A 17,981-nucleotide genomic window follows, 5' to 3' on the forward strand; every position below is an offset into this window, starting at 1 on the left:
GGATGTATTTTGAGAAAGTTCGAGCTCACCGTTTTTAGCCAAAACTCGTTAGCCTGGAAGTGACCGGGGCGTGTCCTTTCGCCGCTACAAATGCTATTTTTATACCTCTTCTACTGTTCCAAACAACACTACACTTACGTGGTAGTGAGTAGAGGGTCCCTAAAGCCAAACCGAAGTATCCCCACGTCTTTATGTGGTCGGATAGAGAGTCCAGAATGAATTTAATCGAGTCCGTACCTTTCCGGAAATGTTAGTAAAGTGTTGTTAAAACGTTGCCAGCTGCAACAGCGACATTTCCGGAAAGGTACGGACTCGATTAAATTCATTCTGGACTCTCTATCCGACCACATAAAGACGTGGGGATACTTCGGTTTGGCTTTAGGGACCCTCTACTCACTACCACGTAAGTGTAGTGTTGTTTGGAACAGTAGAAGAGGTATAAAAATAGCGTTTTGTAGCGGCGAAAGGACACGCCCCGGTCACTTCCAGGCTAACGAGTTATGGCTAAAAACGGTGAGCTCGAACTTTCTCAAAATACATCCGAATGACATGATTTTGGTGTCAACTCAACGTATGTACCCCCAATAGTCCGAAAAATTGATCTAAAATGCATTTCACTCCGGATTATCCCTTTAAGTGAACTTACCTGTTCATTCTGTTGACAGAGAACATGATGATACACACAACGTTTGTCATACTGAGTTGCTAAGTTATATGCAGTAGAATTGGAATTGGGAACATTGTTAATAACACAAAATACATTACATGTTCACACACACACACACACACACACACACACACACACACACACACACACACACACACACACACACACACACACACACACACACAGTCCTCCCTTCGGGACAGTGCAGCAGAGGGGTGCTGTGGCTGTTTGGGTAGGGAGGCAGAGAGATGCTCTTTGGGTGCGGGAGCCTGTCCACTCTGAAGAATGAGTGTCGCAGCCCCTGCACTACAGAGCTACAAGACACCTCATCAACATCACACCAAACCAGACAAATGGCCTTCTAAGCATTACTGACTTCCTGGAAATGTGTCTGTATTCTCAGTAATTGTGGAGCATATGCGATTTTGTAGAGCAATTATGGATAATTGACACGTAACAAGCTAACATGCCAGTAATTGACATCAAAGATGTCTCATTTGTTGTCAACAGACTCATGCATATTCAATAACACTTTTGTCAGACCTGACCATGTCCATTCCAAAATAATTGTTCAGCATGCTTGAGTATGTTTGTTGACAAGTTATGGACAAAAATATATTTCAAGAGGCAGTGATCGTTAAATGTCCATGTTTCTCTATCCTACTGATTGGGAGTCGGAGACGTTAGTGTTTTCTCATCTGGCAGACCTGTTGTGGGACTCTGTTGGCAGCACATCAAAGCTGGTCCAGGTGCCAAAGCATTCATCAGCATCCGGGCTCAGATTGAGAAAATAAATTAGTTCTCCTGTTGAAAGGTGTGTGTGTGTGTGTGTGTGTTTTGGGGGAGACGTCAATGCGACCAACCAAGAATAGGGAAGGCATACGGGAATAGCCAGCAGCTGCCTGCCGTTTCTGCTATCTCCCCACCCCCAGGCTCGCTCACTCACCCTCAATCTCGGTCTCAGTATCTCGTAAATCCCTCATGTACCGATCCCATCTTTCTACACCACCCTCCCCTCCCTTCTCCCTCTCTCTTTCTCCCTCTCTCTTTCTCCCTCTCTTTCTCATCCTTCTTCTCTCTTCTCAGCCATCTCTTATCATTGAATTGGCAGAGAGCAGTTAGTTTGTCCCCTCTGGCGGCATTGCTCACTGTAACAAAGTTCAGCTGGCAGTGAGCAACTTCATTAAACTCTTCACCTTCCTTGAAACGGAAATCACCCTACTGTCATACTCCTGGTTCAGCTGTGAAAGCGGCTTTGCACGACAAGGGCAGCAAACAACTAATAGCTCTGCTTAGCAATTACTCTATGAATCTGGCATATATCAAGAGCATGTTGATAAAGCTCAAGCCTTTTTTTATTAGCTTTGGGACTGCGTTTGTGTGCAGTTCCCAGACTTAGTTATTTAACAATCTGGTTCTATGTCAAACAGCTTATATCCAACTTTTAATAACATCAGCTGAAGTAAATATTTAATGTCCTACAGGGATGATTTGTTTTACAGGCACTGTCGTATAAAGACCATCAATCCAAGTCGACTGGGAAATAGAGAAGTAATCTGTGAAGGAAATTTGCTGTCCAGTAGGCCACTAAAATATTTTTTTGATGGAAAGGAAGGGGACGGAATATAACTGGAACCTATCTGAATGATTCTAGCTTGTATGTGTGAAGTGATAAGGAAACAATAAGTAAAGACTTGCAGCATTGGTAACCATGTGGGTTGACTGCTTACAGTATACTGTACTTTAAGCCCCAGCCACTGTGCCTGGATTCAGGTATGGGCCAGAACATTTAAGATATGAAAAAGATAATTACATATATAGTTAAGAACAAAATGAGTCTTCACCACAGGGCCGCAGCCCAGACTTGATAGTGATTCTTAACCAGAGGGCCAGGCGCGAATCATCACATAGGCTAGATATGGCTGCAGCCTAGGGGCCCTACGTGTGCCAGCCTGTTAGGGGGGCCCCCATTGGCCATAACAAAACAAGAATTTCTTAAAATTCACATAAGAGAATGAACATTAAACTTCATTGGTCCAAAATAGATATTCAAAGTAGTAATAAGAAGCTGATTATTTTTTCAAAATATACGTCATTCACGTTACAGTTCAATATGAAAATGTCGTAAAGAAAGTATGAGAGCGGGGCTCATAAACAAAAGGCTAATAGCTAAAGAAAGCTATCAAATTCTCCTGCAAAAAAATCCCTAAATTGACAAGATTTTAAGCCTTCAAGACACAATGGACGTTATTGATGATACTGATAGTGCCACTAGCGTCATGTTATTGAAGGAAAACGTTTCCTGCATTGTTTTTCATGCTATCATTTTTTTTAATGCTTTAAGAAAAGACACCAAACAGGGTAATGACAGCTGTCCTCTCTCTATACTGGTCACTCATAGACACTTGAAAGTAACCCATGTCAGGTCTTGTTGTTGCTCAGCCTACCATTTCAGTGGTGTGACCTTGCCAGATGTTACAGTTATTATGTCCTCTGGAGGAGTTAGAAATCATTTTTCGCATTGTTATAGACATTATTGATTTCTGTTTGAGAAGAGCTTTCATTTGATACCATACATGATGGGTTTATACAGTAATGTGCATCTAGTTCTTTTTTTATGGTCAACAAAAGGGGGCTGCTCAAGGGTGCCGGAGCGACACCCGTCAGATTCTGAGTCTACACCCCCTAAACTATGTCACACCTGTCCTGGGGTTCTACCTGACTACATAGAAATATTACAAAGGTGAAAATAAGATTGTCTTACAGCCTTTTGGTATGTGGCAGTGTCATTTTCAGTCATAGCAAATGTTTTGGTCAAGAGAAAATCCACATTAAATCAATATATGCCAGTGATGTGAACAATTTTGTTCTTAATTGTACATGGGCTTTGAAAGTTTCCAATAGCTTCAGGCAAAGACAGGTTCCTTGCTTCAAAGCTCTGCCAGTGCGGTGCATGGATGTGGTCATAAATAGAGGGTCGTTCTCATCTGAAATGTAGCTCCTCGTTTAGTTTAGTACACAGAGCTGGGGCCAAAGCTCGGCCGCCACCACACAGGCAGTGGCCGCCGCCGCTGCTGGCGTCACGACAACGGTTGTCCGGGGCACAGATAGGGATCTGGGCACCCTGCGGCGGGCCCGTAAATGTTAACGAGGTTGTGCGTGACGTCAGTGCCAGGGTCCTGTTTCCATGGGGCCCTGGTCAGCGGCTGCTGCCGGGGTGGTGTGAGCGAGCGTGGCTGCCCTGAGGCTGATCGAGCTGTGATGGAGGTGACCGAGGCCTCATGTAACACAGCACCCGCTGGAGACCAGATACTTGTGGCACACAGATGGACACTTGAGATGAACACAAACAAAATGTACCGTTGTCTTGGCCATTGTGTGGTGCGGCCTGTTTTTACTGTGAGGCGAACGGCTCTCATCCCGCTTTGCTATTTCACAAAGCTGTGTATTATAAGTGTGTGTGAGTGTAGCCATAAACAGCACAGTTTGCCTATTGCAAGTACGTTTACCATCAATTTGACTCTGTAAAGGTTATATTAAAGAGAAAATCTTGCATAGTGTGACATTAAAGCAATTAGTTTTGCTTAAACAAAAGAATAACACTACTGAAGAAGCATAGCTGCAGAACTTCGTGGTATATAGCTGTGGTGGTTGGTTGCAATGAGTGTATCTGTCCTTCATGTGACTGTATATCGTAGAAAACTAGTTTTGAAGTTGTTGCCATGAAGAACATCCTCCAGCTGGTCAAGTCGAGTAGCAAGGTATTGAAATGGCTGGCTGGGCCCCAGCTGTGGCGCGACTGGCAAGGGCACTTGCACCATACCTAGTATGCACTTGCACCACACCTGGGTTCGATTCTCGCCCCGTGGTCCTTACCGGATCCCACCCCAACTCTCTCCCACTCACTTCCTGTCTCTCTCTACTATCCTATCTGGATCTCCCCCAAAAAACTTAATATATAAGAAATGGCTAGAAATGGCTCCTTGTGTCTGTAAGGAATAGTCTTCATCATCTGCTCATATGTCATGAATGTAATTTTCACCCCTGAAAAAAGGTGCCAATAGCATTTCTGATACCGCTGGAAAGTGGGATCCCATTGAACCTGTCCTGTGCCACTGACCCCTAATGCCTTACTGTCCCACCTCAGGTTCGAGGAGCCTCTGGCCAAGATCCTCACAGCTTGCCGGCGCACAGTCATGGGTCAGCAGGACTCGCCGCCTCAGTGCAGAGAGAGTCAGCCCAGGATATCCCAGAGTGCACCTGTGCCGCAAGTGGTCCTGATCCCCCCACCGTGCACTCTGGTGCTCTCGTCGGCACAGAAGCTGCGGCTACAACAGCAGGTTCAGCAGGTGAGGTGTTATCGTTCATTCCGTCTCTCAACACACACTCGCATTCAAAGCACTTGTTTGTCTGTCTGTCATTGAGTTGTTAGCGCCATGGCCACTTGCAGTGATTAATTGGCAGTGCCACCCTGGGGAACCCATGGGTGACCTTTGGCAGACACACTAGACTGATTTTGTCAAATTATAAAGCCCCTAGCTGACTGAGCCAGGTGTGTTCAGTTTTCACGACAGAAATTAATGTGCAGCTCATTCGTTAATTCGTCATTTGCTGGATTTGGGTACATGAACCGAAACTGTTGGTTAAGACAAGATAACTTGTGTGTGTACATTATTTGAATCTAACAAGACCAAGACCATAATTAATTTTCTGAAGACCTACTCAATGCAATTTTAACTTCCTATAAACGTCATGAAGTGCCCATTTTAACACCTGCTCTATTGACTTGTCTCAGTTAATCTTTGCTGATCAAACATTCGCTCCGACGCAGCCTACTCTCTTTGGGTTATTATATGTTATAGGGTTACTGGAATGAGAAATTGTCTGTTTGTATTTAATGTGTTTTATCGTTGTGTAACTCCCCCCAGCACATCCAGCTGCTCACACAAGTAAACATGCTAAGCGCCCCAGTGAAAGCTCTACACAATGAAGCAGTCACCACCAAGATGTACCTGGTGAGTTTACTGAGTGCACGTTTCAGAGTGGGAGGGCTACAGAGGTAGACCGTGTGTGTGTGTGTGTGTGTGTGTGTGTGTGTGTGTGTGTGTGTGTGTGTGTGTGTGTGTGTGTGTGTGTGTGTGTGTGTGTTGTCAGGACTCAGAATGGACAAAAATGTCTTGAGTTAGAAAATATTATTTTTGCCCCTCGGTTTTCCAGTGGAAGGTACAGATGTTTGTTTCTGCTTGCCGGGTATCAGACAGAATCTCCGCACTTTGATCACGCTTCCCAACATCGTATTTTTACTCTGCTTTTCTGTGATGTTGAACCAATATATCGTCTCTCTTCAAATTGGACACAAAAAAAGTTGTACCATTTATTTATTTATTTTTTTTGTATGTGTTGCATGTGTTCTGTTACTTTGCCATTGTTAAGCACCTTGTCAAAAATCACCTCAAAACCCATCTCTTCAACATCACTTCCAACTGACAATTTTTTGAGTATCTTCGTCGTTTTTGAGTATCTTTATGTTTTTGTATGCATGTATGTATTGTCTTTTTGTTCTGTGTTTTTGTAAAGCGTCTTTGGGTACCTAGAAAAGCGCTATATAAAACCTATTTATTATTATTACTATTATTATTATTATTATTATTATTACCGGTATTATTATTATTATTATTATTATTATTATTGTAGCTTGGATTTCTGAAAGTGTTCTACAAATAAAGATTACTCTAAAATCCTCTGCTACCACAGTCGGAGCTGCAGTCGTTTGCTGAGCGCGGAGAGCAGATGCAGGCAGCGCTGCAGCCGGGCTTTGTGAGTGCATTCCGGGCCTGCAACCTGCAGCCCTCCCAGGACCTGCTGGAGGAGCTGAAGAACACGCCCTCCATCCTCCAGCCTCCCGCCAAACCCCTGCGCTCTCACTCAGGTGAGCAGAAACAAGTCCGCTCAGAGACCTCAGAACCAGGGAACCTGCAGCTCCTCTCGTACTGAGAAGGATTACTATTATATTGCAAGAACACATCATCAGAAGGGTAAAACTAATCGTCTCACGATGGTCTAATCCCAGCTCATATCTGTATTTGTCACGTTACAGCTCAGAGGTGCCAGCTCAGAGGTGCCACATTTTTTTAAATGAAGATGGCGTAGATGTGAACATAGATGAAAGCTTAAAACACTACAATTTAACTAAATTACACTCCAATAATAGATACTGATTTTATGGGTGAATCGGATTAATATCAGCGTCATCCTTTACCTAATATGAAGATACAGGGTTCAAAGGAATTGACTGTGAGACACACACACACACACACACACACACACACACACACACACACACACACACTCACTCTTACTTGAGTTTCATCTAACCTTGTGAGTTCAAAATGTCACCCAGAGAGCCGGAGACACCTTGTCAGTTATATTGATGGCAGTGTTATTTGACCTCCTGTGGTGTTCCTCTCTCCTGCCCCAGCGGTGCTTCCTCCAAAGCTGGCCTGGCTGCTGGCCACGCGGCCGGTGTTCATGTACCCCGAGCTGCTGCCCCACTGCAGCCTGGATCCTGCGCTCCACACTGCCCCCTGCAGGGTCACCTTCACCAAGGGAGAGGACAGGTATGGGCGGCGCACAGACGTCATGCTTAAACATGTGGATATTTTGGGGGCTTTTTATGGCTTTAATCAGACAGGACAGTGAAGAGAGTGACAGGAAGTGAGTGTGTGGGGGGGGGGGGGGGGGGAGAGAGATATGGGGTAGGATCAGGAAATAACCTCAGTCATGACTCCAACCTGGAACCCTGTGGACATTTGGACCACATGCGCCACAGCGCCCTCTACAGAGGTCATTCTTTTGGTCGTCTTTCTCTCCAGTTGTCACTTCACTATCTCTCTTGACTATTTCCCCATTGGCGTAATTTAAACTCTGCATGGCCATCCCCTGATTTTGTATTGAATAGATTTACTGTTGCAATAAGTGTCCTTGTCTGCTGTTGTATTGTACCTCATTGTTAGTCACCCTGGACAAAATCGTCAGCTAAATGAATTAATGTGGATGTCTGTCTAACTTCCGTGCTCGTCTCCCTGTCTGTGTTGCTGTTAAAGGTGAACTATGCAAGTTTTTTAGCAAGTTAATTTGCTGTAACTGATCAGCTTTGGAGTCATTGGAATGGTTATTTGACTTATTTCGGGTTGAATGACTGCTGTCTCGCTTCCCCCTACGGCCTCTTAGCGGAAAAAACAAAACAAACAGAAAGTCTCCGGCCTTGCGATCATGCTCATGAAAAGGCAGACTGACCGTTTGATAGATAGGTAGATAGATAGATAGATCCTTTCTTGATCCCCAAGGGGAAATTCAAGGAGTGTTGTAAAATATACACGCTAAAGCTGTAGGGGATGATCTGCAGAGTAACCTGCAAGCGTGAAACGAGCGGAAATGAAAAGCGAAACAGGCGAGGAAATCGCCAAACCTGCATAGTTTCCCTTTAAAACATTTATCTCTGCTTTTTGTTGACCTGTGCTCACTGATGGCTTCACCGTCATTTTTCCCTTTTCAGCATCCTGTGTATTTTATGGGCTTCTATCTTATCTCTGTTCGTAGTGCATTTGAGTAATGAACCCATCTGCCACACACATACAGTTCAGTATAATTGCTCAAAAACAACAATGAGCGAATATACCATGTGACACTACTTTAGAGTGACTCATCGCCGTAATGCAGGTCAGCTAGCAAAACAACCTCTTTAAGTTGGTCTGCCTTCTGAGAGAGAGCCCCAAAAATAACCCAATGAAAACACCCAGCTATCATAAAGGAACCAAATGTCACAGTCTGCTAAGTAGCTTGAAGTGTATAGGGAGTAAACACTCTGAAGCCCACTGAAGCATACTGACTTCTCTCCTTCCCTACGCCCCCCCCAGTCTAATTGTTCTGGGCCTGAAGCACTTCAAAGCCACAGAAGTGCCTTACCAGTTGATCTGCCGCTACTTGCTCAGAAACAAGAAAACCGAGAACCTGCAGACTCATATTCAGGACTTGTGTGTCCCACGTGCTATGGACAATGTCATCAAGGTCAGTACTGTGGATGCACCCTCTGTAGGGTGCATGCATTTTAAAGCGTGTGGTTCTGAATTCTTTTTCTTCATCTGAAGTAACTGGGCTCTGGTAAAACATAGCATTTTACTGTAAACGGCCATATTTTTGTATCAAACATTCTCCTTTGTAAGTCTTTGCATGCTCTTTTGTTGAGCGACAAATGCCGGTGTTGACAAAACAGATGCAGTAATGCCTGAGCTATGACCTGTTCTCTTGTACAGGACTACTTCAGGCATAATGTGGTGCCCCCGTTGCAACTGCCTTGTCGTCCGGTGATACCTGGTGAAGAGCGCCCCCCGGTGGAGAGAGAGGAGGCTCTTTTGCCTCATTGGCTCAAGGTACAGTAGTACCTCTGTTCAGCTTTTATCATATTATGCAAGCAAATTGCAAGTGAAGGAGCACATAACTTAATTCAGATCACCTAATCCTAAAGTGACTATGCCATTCATGCCTGAAATGTTCTTCCCACAGAAAAGCTTGCCACATCTCCACAGGGCTGTCTTAGAGTACAACAAACTGTTGGAGCCAACCCCTGGAAAGACCCGATTATCCCCTCCGTACATCTTCCCTGAAGGCATACGCTACCCTCGCACCATACCAGAAAATCTTACCCTACACATGCATCCCTCAGGGAAACATCGTGCTGCAAACTCCAAATCCAAGGCACGACCTTTCCGTGCATTTTCGTGTTCTTCCTTGGCACCCCTGGCTAAAGCTCCTACCCGTGCCACTGGCATATCCAGCCTGGCAAGAATCCAAGGGCAGCCCTCGTCACAAGGCCTCATTTTATTAGCCAGTGCCCCTTACACTCCCATTCAAGGGGCCCTCCCACTGGCAACGGCGATGTTGACTCCAGCCCATGGTACTGTACCAGTGAACTCGCATGCTCCTGTGAGTTTGCAACCTTTCACTCGGCGGATCGTCCAGGCATCTGGCTGCATGGGGCCAGGTAATGCACACATTGGCTTTTCACCTGGCATCATCCAGGTCCCCAACACAACGTCCCTGGCTGCACCTGTCTTTGGCCAGAGCGTGCTTACACCATGTATGGCACAGCCAAGCCAGAAGCCCATGAAACATAATCCCCCAAAGCAAACACTCCCTCGAAAATTGCTACCTGCACCCCTCAAGCAAGCCCCTCAGCTGCCTCAGCTGCTGTCCATCACCGCTGAACACGGAGTTACGGTTCTAAGTGTTAAGAGCGTGGACGCGGAGGCTGCTCCACTTACTGGAGAGGAGAGGGTTAACGGAGGCCTGGACGTCGTTCATAACCCTTCGGCTGCTATGCCGGTAACAACCATTTCTTTACAAGATCCCGACGGCATCAGCCTTGGCTCAAGCACAGAAGTAGTCATTGAGACCACTGCCTCCCTACCGGGCAGTGAATCCGCAAGTGACCAACCAGAAGACCTGGCAACAGCATTGCTGCCCATCCTGTCTACTTTGGATCCCTCCCAGATAGCGCCACCCACGCCCCCAAATAGTGGCACCCAGCTGAAGACCGGTCAAATGTTCTTGTCTCGCCCTTCTTCTCCTCTCGTGGCATCCACCAGTGGCAAGGCGAGCCCCGACGTCCCCGAAGCAGACGGCCGAGAACTAATCAGGAGCAGCACTGGTGGGTCAATAGGGGAGTTTGTATGTAGCCCTGCTGCTGCCCAGAGTCCTCCAGGTGGTTCATCGCAAAACATTGAGTGCTCTGGTCATCAGGGCTCAAATACTGATGCCGCCAGTTTTGCAACGCATGAGCCCCAAGTCCACAGTAACACAACTGTAATGGCCTCCACGATGAGCGTTGACTGTGGTAATTGTTTGAATAGTGTATCACAGCAGGGATCCCAGTTGGTTTTGGTCAAGACTACGTCTGGCAGTGCACCCAAGTTCTTCCTGGTTCCTCAGAACTGCTTGTTGGCAAATGGACCAACTGTTCTACAATCAATTGGAAATTGTGCGTCTCTTACCAAAGAAGTTCCAAACATGCCTCCTCCACCAAAGACCCCAGAACCCCAAACTAATAGTGATAATCACTGTGGAAAAGATGTCCAATCTCCAAAAAAGGTTCCATCTGCAAATGCCTCTCTGCAGGAAGTCTGTGAAGGAATGGTTAAACTTATTGAGGGGATTAAGGATTGGGAGGAAGAGCAGCCGCCGGCCGAAGAAGAGACGGAAGAAACTGAAAGCGGTCAGTGGGAAGATGATGAGGAGGAGGACGGTGGAGCACGTATAGGGAACCCTCTCCTGACACTTTCAGAGTCCTCCGCTAGTCCAGCGTGGAGCTTGGACAGCCATTCTGATGGCATGGAAAGGATGGAGGAGAGTGAAGAAGAGAGTGGCGAGTCGGGATCGCCCGTGGCTGACCACAGACAAGAGAGGCTCGGCCGTCCAGAGCTACTCACCTTGACTTCAGGAGCCGAGGACAAACCTTTAGGGGAAAGCAATGGAAATGGTGGCGGAGGAGAAAATGGAGGTGGAGAAGAAGAAGAACAACAACAGAACGGTCAAGGAGGTGGTGGAGGAGAAGGAGGAGAGAAAGATGGAAATGAGGATGCAGAACAGAATGGCGGGAAAAGGAGTGAAGAGGGAGATCAGGACGGCGGTGGAGATAAGAGTGGAGAAGGGGGCGACGGAGATGGAGATGGAGACAGGGATCGAACAGGAGAGGAGGATGAAGAGGAGGACTTTGATGACCTCACTCAGGACGAAGACGAAGAGGAAGTGATGTCGTCAGCCTCGGAAGAATCGGTTCTCTCCATTCCAGAACTTCAGGTAGAAATGATTTCTAGTCGGCCTCAAAAACATGTGTGAATGGAATCTTAAGTGTTATACGTGCATTCCATTTTTGTTGATCATATCTAAACTGCTCACAAAAAGTAAGGAAACTTGACTTTGGCCCATTATATCTCCCCTTTAGTAATACCAACCAGTAAAGTGTTTCATATCATTTTTATCGTTGATTTGTCACCTTTACAATGAGGTATAGCTAATAGGCATAGGGCAATCATGGAATGAGCAATACAGCCAAATGTCTGAGTAGTGCCAACCAAAAATGTGCCAAAATGGCCAGTAATAGGGTTCTGCTGCCAGACATCTCGTTTTGGGCTTCAAGTGCTACCAGGTGAGTTTAGATACCGGGATGAGATTCTGGAGCCAGTGGCAATTCCATATCTACAGAATATTGGACCAAATGCCATCCTCCAGGATGACAACGCTCGCCCCCATAGAGCTGGGATCATCAGAGAGTGCCTCCAGAAATTGGGAGTGGAGAGGATAGAATGGCCTGCCGTGACGTGAGTCCAGACCTCAACCCAATTGAGCACTTGTGGGATCAGCTTGGGCGTGCTGTACGTACCAGAGTCACCAACAGAACCAGGTTGGCTGACTGATCAGATCCTTATCGAGGAATCGAATGCCATCCCACAGCAGAATGTAGCCAGGTTGGTGACCAGCATGAGAAGAAGGTGCCAAGCTGTTGTGGCTGCATATGGATCCTTTACACGCTACTGAGGACCCTGATACTGAGTATAAAATGAACGAATGTATGCCTAACATGTTTTGTTTTCCTCATTTCTGTGGGAGAGTGCAATCGTCAATGCTTGAAGTATTAAAGGTGAATTCCAACAGCATAACAGGCCATTTTGGCACATTTTTCGTTGGCACTACTTACATGTTTGCTTGTGTTGCTCATTCCATGGGAGCCCAATGCTTACAAGCTATACCTCATTGGAAAGGTGACTAATAAACGATGAAAATGACATAAAACACTTTAGTGATTGGTATTATTAAAGTGGAGATATAATGGGCCAAAGTCAAGTTTCCTTACTTTTTGTGAGCGGTTTATTATAACTTACTGTGCTTTTGCACTGCTTTGTGGCAATGTGTCTTTCATGAAAAGCAATGCAAATTATGCTTTTTCTCTATGCCTTTTAATTTAGAGATGTTAATGCAAATCAAACTTGTTCTTTCCTCTGATAAGGAAACCATGGAGAAACTGACGTGGCTTGCGTCGGAGAGAAGACTCTGTGGCGAAGGTGATTCGGAGGAGGACAACTCTCCAACCTCGCCCGCCTCGCCCAACTCCCCAGTGTCCCAGAACTCCCAGGAGGATAACTCCGAGGAAGAGGAGGAGGGAGCTGTGAAGGGAGAGGAGATGGAACTTGGGGACGGCGGCGCAAGCAAGCTCCCCGAAGGAGACGCTCCCCAGGAGGAGGACGGCCCACCGCAGACCAGTGGGAAAGGAGCAGGACGGGGAAGAGGTGACCGTTCAGAAGTGATATAGATTTAGATCTTTATATCATTTAGATCTTTCCTGGCATGGACCTCATCTCCTGAATCAGGAGTCCTGATACATTACATAACCTCAGCTGTAGACCAAACATTTACCAAAGTTGCTTAAAGGAACATTCTAAATTAACAATTGAGTAAGATGTAATCTCCAATCCTGAATAAATGATGCCAGTGTTTTTTTTGGTGTGAAAGTCTGTGTTAAGCATGCTTCATTATCCACAGTCTCAGTAGCAGAGTCCAAAAATAAGCTTTACTTTCATGTGAACTTGAAAGCTCGTGCTCTGTTGAGAATGTGACCCTCTGTTGTGTGTCACCCCTCAGGCCGTGGCCGGCCTCCGCCGCGGAGTCTGAAGCGCAGCCGTCGCCAGGAGAGGTGCAGCAAGGACACGGCCAAGCTGCTGCTGCTCTATGACAACCGCATCCTTGACAACGATCCCATGAGGGAGAGCAAGGATTATGCCTTTGCTCAGGCCTATCTTAACAGGGTAAAGAGCTAGCTACACTAAGAATCAAGCTACACTAACACTACAACAACTAGCTCCATACCACTTTAATATATTCTGTATCAAATATTTGCAGCTAAATATATTGCAAAAAAGTAAAAAATCACCGCTCATCCGTGTGAGGTGCAGGATTAAGAGTAAACTGGATATTTTAAAGAAGAATCCGCACACTTCAAGTCTTTGTGCAAAAAAGTATTTTTTGCACAAAGACTTTAAGTGTGCGGATTCTTATTTAAAATATCCAGCTAAATATATTAAAAGGTACTAAGTGAGTGAATGAAGGCTCTAGTAAATAGTATGATTAGAACAATTTCATTTGTAATCAAAGGCATCACCATTTCTGTCAAGAACACAAGTTGTATAAATATGCATTTATACACCCCGTAGTTCATCATTTCCTATACTGATTTTGTATCCTCCTCCTCTACTCTGCAGGTGCGTGAGACCCTGCAGGACGTGCCAGGGAAGGTGGAGGAGTTCCTGGGCCTGCTCTATGAGTTTGAGCAGAGAACCAAGACGGGCGAGACCCGCAGTGCCGTCGAGCTCTTCTCCCAGCTCAAGCTTGTGCTCCGTGAATGGCCAGACCTCCTGAAGGACTTTGCTGCGTTCCTGCTGCCAGAGCAGGCTCTCGAGTGTGGGCTGGTAAGGGTCTCGCGTGCTGCTGCCTGGTCCACACGGAGAGTTGCTAGTCTACCCCTGCAGCAAATTAGATCTGCTGCCACTAGGGGCGTCTAGATTTCTAGGATATATCAGCACTGTCTTGCTTATATACCGTATGATGCTGTTGTCTTTTAAGTGTTGTGCTGCATGTGTGTCATGATGCCTCTCCTTGTTTTTCTGTTTTTGCTGACAGTTTACGGAACAGCAGGCATTTGAGCGTAGCAGGCGTTTCCTAAGGCAGTTGGAGATCAGCTTTGGAGAGAATCCCTCCCACTATCAGAAGATTGTGCGTGCGCTGCAGAGTGTGCCAGGCCTTAGTCCCGCAGCTGTAGACGAGGTATGTGATTGGACACGGATTCGTGTAGATGTACGCAGACTACGTTATATGTGGAAATTGGCTGTGTGGCTATTTGTTAAAATTTGTCTAATAAGCTTGCAAAGTGCATTGAAAATGCATTTGTATAGATCTAGCAGATGAATCATTTCTCAATAAAAGCAGTGCAGAGGTGGGTGGTCGATTTAAGTCCAGTCGAGTTAATTTTGTCTTTAAACACGCATATTTGCGCATATTTCTGAACACCGAGAGAAGAGCCACCTGTACATAAACTCAGTTTGCTCTTTTGTCCCTCAGGTTAAGCAACAGATGGCCACACTGCTGAAGGGCCACACTCATCTGCAGGGAGAATTGTGCTTATTTTTTGACAAGCACCGCCCACCCCCAGCCCGCCCAGGACAGTTTGAGGAAGCTAATTGGCCAGAGGACGATGGAGGGGAGGGCATCGGCCAGGGCTCGGGGGGCGTGGCCATTAGCGGGTTTGAGGAAGTAACTCTTCCTGATCTAGAGGAGGAGGATGAGGTACACAAAATCGCACCAATGACGGCCCGAAGCAGAAGGAGGAAGGAGCTGGGAAGGCATGAGAATTACAAGGTTAGATGTCTTGTTTTGGCCTTGGTAGTTTTTCTTCTAAATGACAACCCACTTTATATTGACTCTAACTGTGAGAAACAGTCTGAATTTAATATCTTGTCTCAATATTGTCAATGGCAGGCTTGTGATTGGCCAGAGAAAGACTGTCCCTGTTCCTGTCATGACACAGTCCATGACCCTAAACTCCGGAAACACAGGAGAAAAGGCTGTTCTCACTGCCACAGCAGCAAGGTGACTACACCCCATCTAATGTGATGGGCACTACAAGTACTTCCTTCCTAATTGTGTGGGGACCAGATTTGTGAAAGAGTGATTGATGTCAGTCACGTCGGTCTATATTTGAATTGAGCCAAATGTGTTCTGAAATGGTCCCCCAGGCCTCTGACGTGTCCAAGGTGAAGAGCCCAGACCCGTCAGTCACAAGCCCCACTACCGGGACTCCCTCCGACAGAGGCGGAGAAGAAACAGAGGAGGGGAAGGATGTGGACACGGACATCAAAGATGAAATAGGAAGTGGTGCTAGCAGCCCCCGCCATGGTATGGATGGTTTGATTGTGATTGTGAATAGAACGTTGTCCGGTCACTAAGCTTTTTGTAATAACAGTTACATTTCCTGTGCACATAGTCATCGTTCAAGTATTAGTATCTGATATTTAGAACTGGCATTCTAATCCTGAACTTTAACAGTTGGCAGTGACACGGTACTGTACGTTAACTTGTAAAGACATGACTTTCCTCCTCCTCACTACAGATCAAGGTTGTCTGACATGGGATGGCAGTGAGGGGGACCTTCATCCCAGCAGAGAGGGCAGAGATGAGGATGAGGAGGATGAAGACGAGGAGGAAGAATGGAGGGAAGGTGATGAAGAGCATGGCCTCACCCCCAGGAAGCGCATTAGGACTGAGGAAAGCTTGACAGCGGAGGACAAATCTCCTCCACCTCCTCCCCCCTCCGGAGAGAGAGACTCACCCCAGCAACCACGCCCCAGCCCAACGTCAGACAACCCTGTCTGTGCCAAAAACATCTCCCTCACCCCCACTGGAGAAAAGGTCATCCTTTGGACCAGGTGAGAAGGGGATGTGTTTAACAAAGTGTTTAAATACAAAATTAACTCAATTGGACTTAAATCAACTGCCCACCTCTGCACTGCTTTCATGGTGAAATTATTAATCTGCTAGATCTAATCAAATGCATTTTCAATGCACTTCGCAAGCTTATTAGACTCCAAAGTCGGCCCTAAACACAGGCGGCAGTGTGATGATAAACTTGTTTTCTCTAAACAGGGAAGCAGACCGGGTGATTCTTACCACCTGTCAACAGCAAGGAGCCAGTCAGAGCACCTTTCAGGCCATCTCTGCTGAGCTCGGCAACAAGACTGCTAGCGAGGTACACCTTCACTCATGAACAAAAAACACTGCCACATTGAATTGTTCTCATCCTTTGTTTTCACTGATTGTGCCTCCTCCTTGATTGGGCCGTCTTAATGCCTTGACACACACCTCATACTGGACCACAGTACCAATCCTCAGTACATTCATTGGCATCTTATTCTTATATGTTTTTATATTTCACTGTTCTTTTTAGTCATGTTGATTTTTTTATTTGATTTTTTTCATCCTGTTTACATTGTAGTGTATGTTGTGTGTGTGTGTGTGTGTGTGTGTGTGTGTGTGTGTGTGTGTGTGTGTGTGTGTGTGTGTGTGTGTGTGTGTGGACCTTGAGTTTCGCCTTGGGGATCAATAAAGTATCTATCTATCTATCTATCTATGCAGGTGTCGCGGAGGTTCAGGGACCTGATGCGTTTGTTCCACACCTCGGCTCGTCAGGCCAGCTCTGAGGATGAGGCCAGCAACACCGAACACCACTCAGAAGAGGAGCAGGATTGACTAGCACCGTCTGAACCCATATCCTCAGCACTGCTGAACTTGAACTTGTGAGGAGCAGTGCAGTAGCACTGTCCTCATAACACCTTTGTGGTGTTATGGAGATGGGGGTGGGGGGTCATCTCCTGACTGGTTTACATGAAGATACTAGAAACTGTTTATCCAAAGCAGTATTAGGCAAAGCAGAGCCCCACCATCTTCACCTCATCATGCCAATCTCTTATCAACATTTCCCATTTAAAAAAAAAAAATTATTATCTGCCCTCCCCTTTGATGTGTATAGAAATTGAAGTGCATAGGGAGAGGTTAAAGGCAACCATTGCTGCCTTCTTTGAGATGTAGTTCACTTAAAGCAACATCTTGCTTCTGGCAAGGATGGTACAATATTCAATATATTGTGAATGAGGTGCACAGATGTATATGTCTTTTGAAATGGCCTGTTTGAATGCTATTTGCTTTGCACCTCCATGTCAGTGTCCATGGTCTTATCTTGCTTACTCTAGTCTACACACAACCAGTTATATGCTGTAAAATATATTTTAACCCATCACTCCGCATCTATCAGAGCCAGACAGTGCATTGAATTAATGTTACTCATTCAGGCCATTGGACACAAGCCTTTTGCACCCATATTCATTGTTGAGACTTTGAAGTGGTCACATTCGTGCTTCAGTGTGAAACACCAGCCAAGTTGTCTATAAGCAAAATCAACTTTTTCTTTGCTTCTTTTGTACTGATGTAAATTATGTAAATAATGGCTGGATCTGGCAATGTACAGTATTTTTTAATACGGTCATTTTTATTGTTATCATTTCGTTGTGCTAGTTATTGTGTTAAATTGAGGGCAAATGTTAATGAGTGGACTTTGAGTGGAATAAAATGCTGCTGTATTTGTATAAATCGGAGTATTTGTATCAACAAAATATTATCAATTACGTTTTCCGAGTTCCTCATACATACAGCGAAG

At 45.7% G+C, this 17,981-nt stretch overlaps 1 protein-coding gene across 2 annotated transcripts in view; it reads left to right on the forward strand.

Moving 5' to 3' along the window:
* gon4lb (gon-4 like b) overlaps positions 1-17,914 on the forward strand; it is a 29,942-nt gene extending 12,028 nt beyond the window's left edge. The window contains exons 15-32 of one of the 2 annotated variants that reach the window (XR_009939641.1): positions 4,815-5,016; positions 5,596-5,682; positions 6,422-6,596; positions 7,146-7,284; positions 8,584-8,734; positions 8,980-9,096; positions 9,230-11,521; positions 12,729-13,008; positions 13,361-13,524; positions 13,978-14,184; positions 14,396-14,539; positions 14,834-15,130; positions 15,251-15,361; positions 15,508-15,667; positions 15,882-16,197; positions 16,415-16,517; positions 16,904-17,319; positions 17,351-17,914. Coding sequence is in view for 1 of the 2 variants with exons in the window: in XM_062538445.1 (XP_062394429.1) it covers positions 4,815-5,016; positions 5,596-5,682; positions 6,422-6,596; positions 7,146-7,284; positions 8,584-8,734; positions 8,980-9,096; positions 9,230-11,521; positions 12,729-13,008; positions 13,361-13,524; positions 13,978-14,184; positions 14,396-14,539; positions 14,834-15,130; positions 15,251-15,361; positions 15,508-15,667; positions 15,882-16,197; positions 16,415-16,517; positions 16,904-17,017 (5,059 nt within the window). In the remaining variant the exon portion in view is untranslated. Of the gene's footprint in view, positions 1-4,814; positions 5,017-5,595; positions 5,683-6,421; positions 6,597-7,145; positions 7,285-8,583; positions 8,735-8,979; positions 9,097-9,229; positions 11,522-12,728; positions 13,009-13,360; positions 13,525-13,977; positions 14,185-14,395; positions 14,540-14,833; positions 15,131-15,250; positions 15,362-15,507; positions 15,668-15,881; positions 16,198-16,414; positions 16,518-16,903 lie in introns of both variants that reach the window. The other variant, XM_062538445.1, reaches the window with a different exon arrangement.
* Positions 17,915-17,981: the final 67 nt, after the last annotated feature.

This window comes from Sardina pilchardus, chromosome 6 (genome assembly GCF_963854185.1).
Source record: "Sardina pilchardus chromosome 6, fSarPil1.1, whole genome shotgun sequence".
Taxonomy (NCBI): Eukaryota; Metazoa; Chordata; class Actinopteri; order Clupeiformes; family Clupeidae; genus Sardina; species Sardina pilchardus.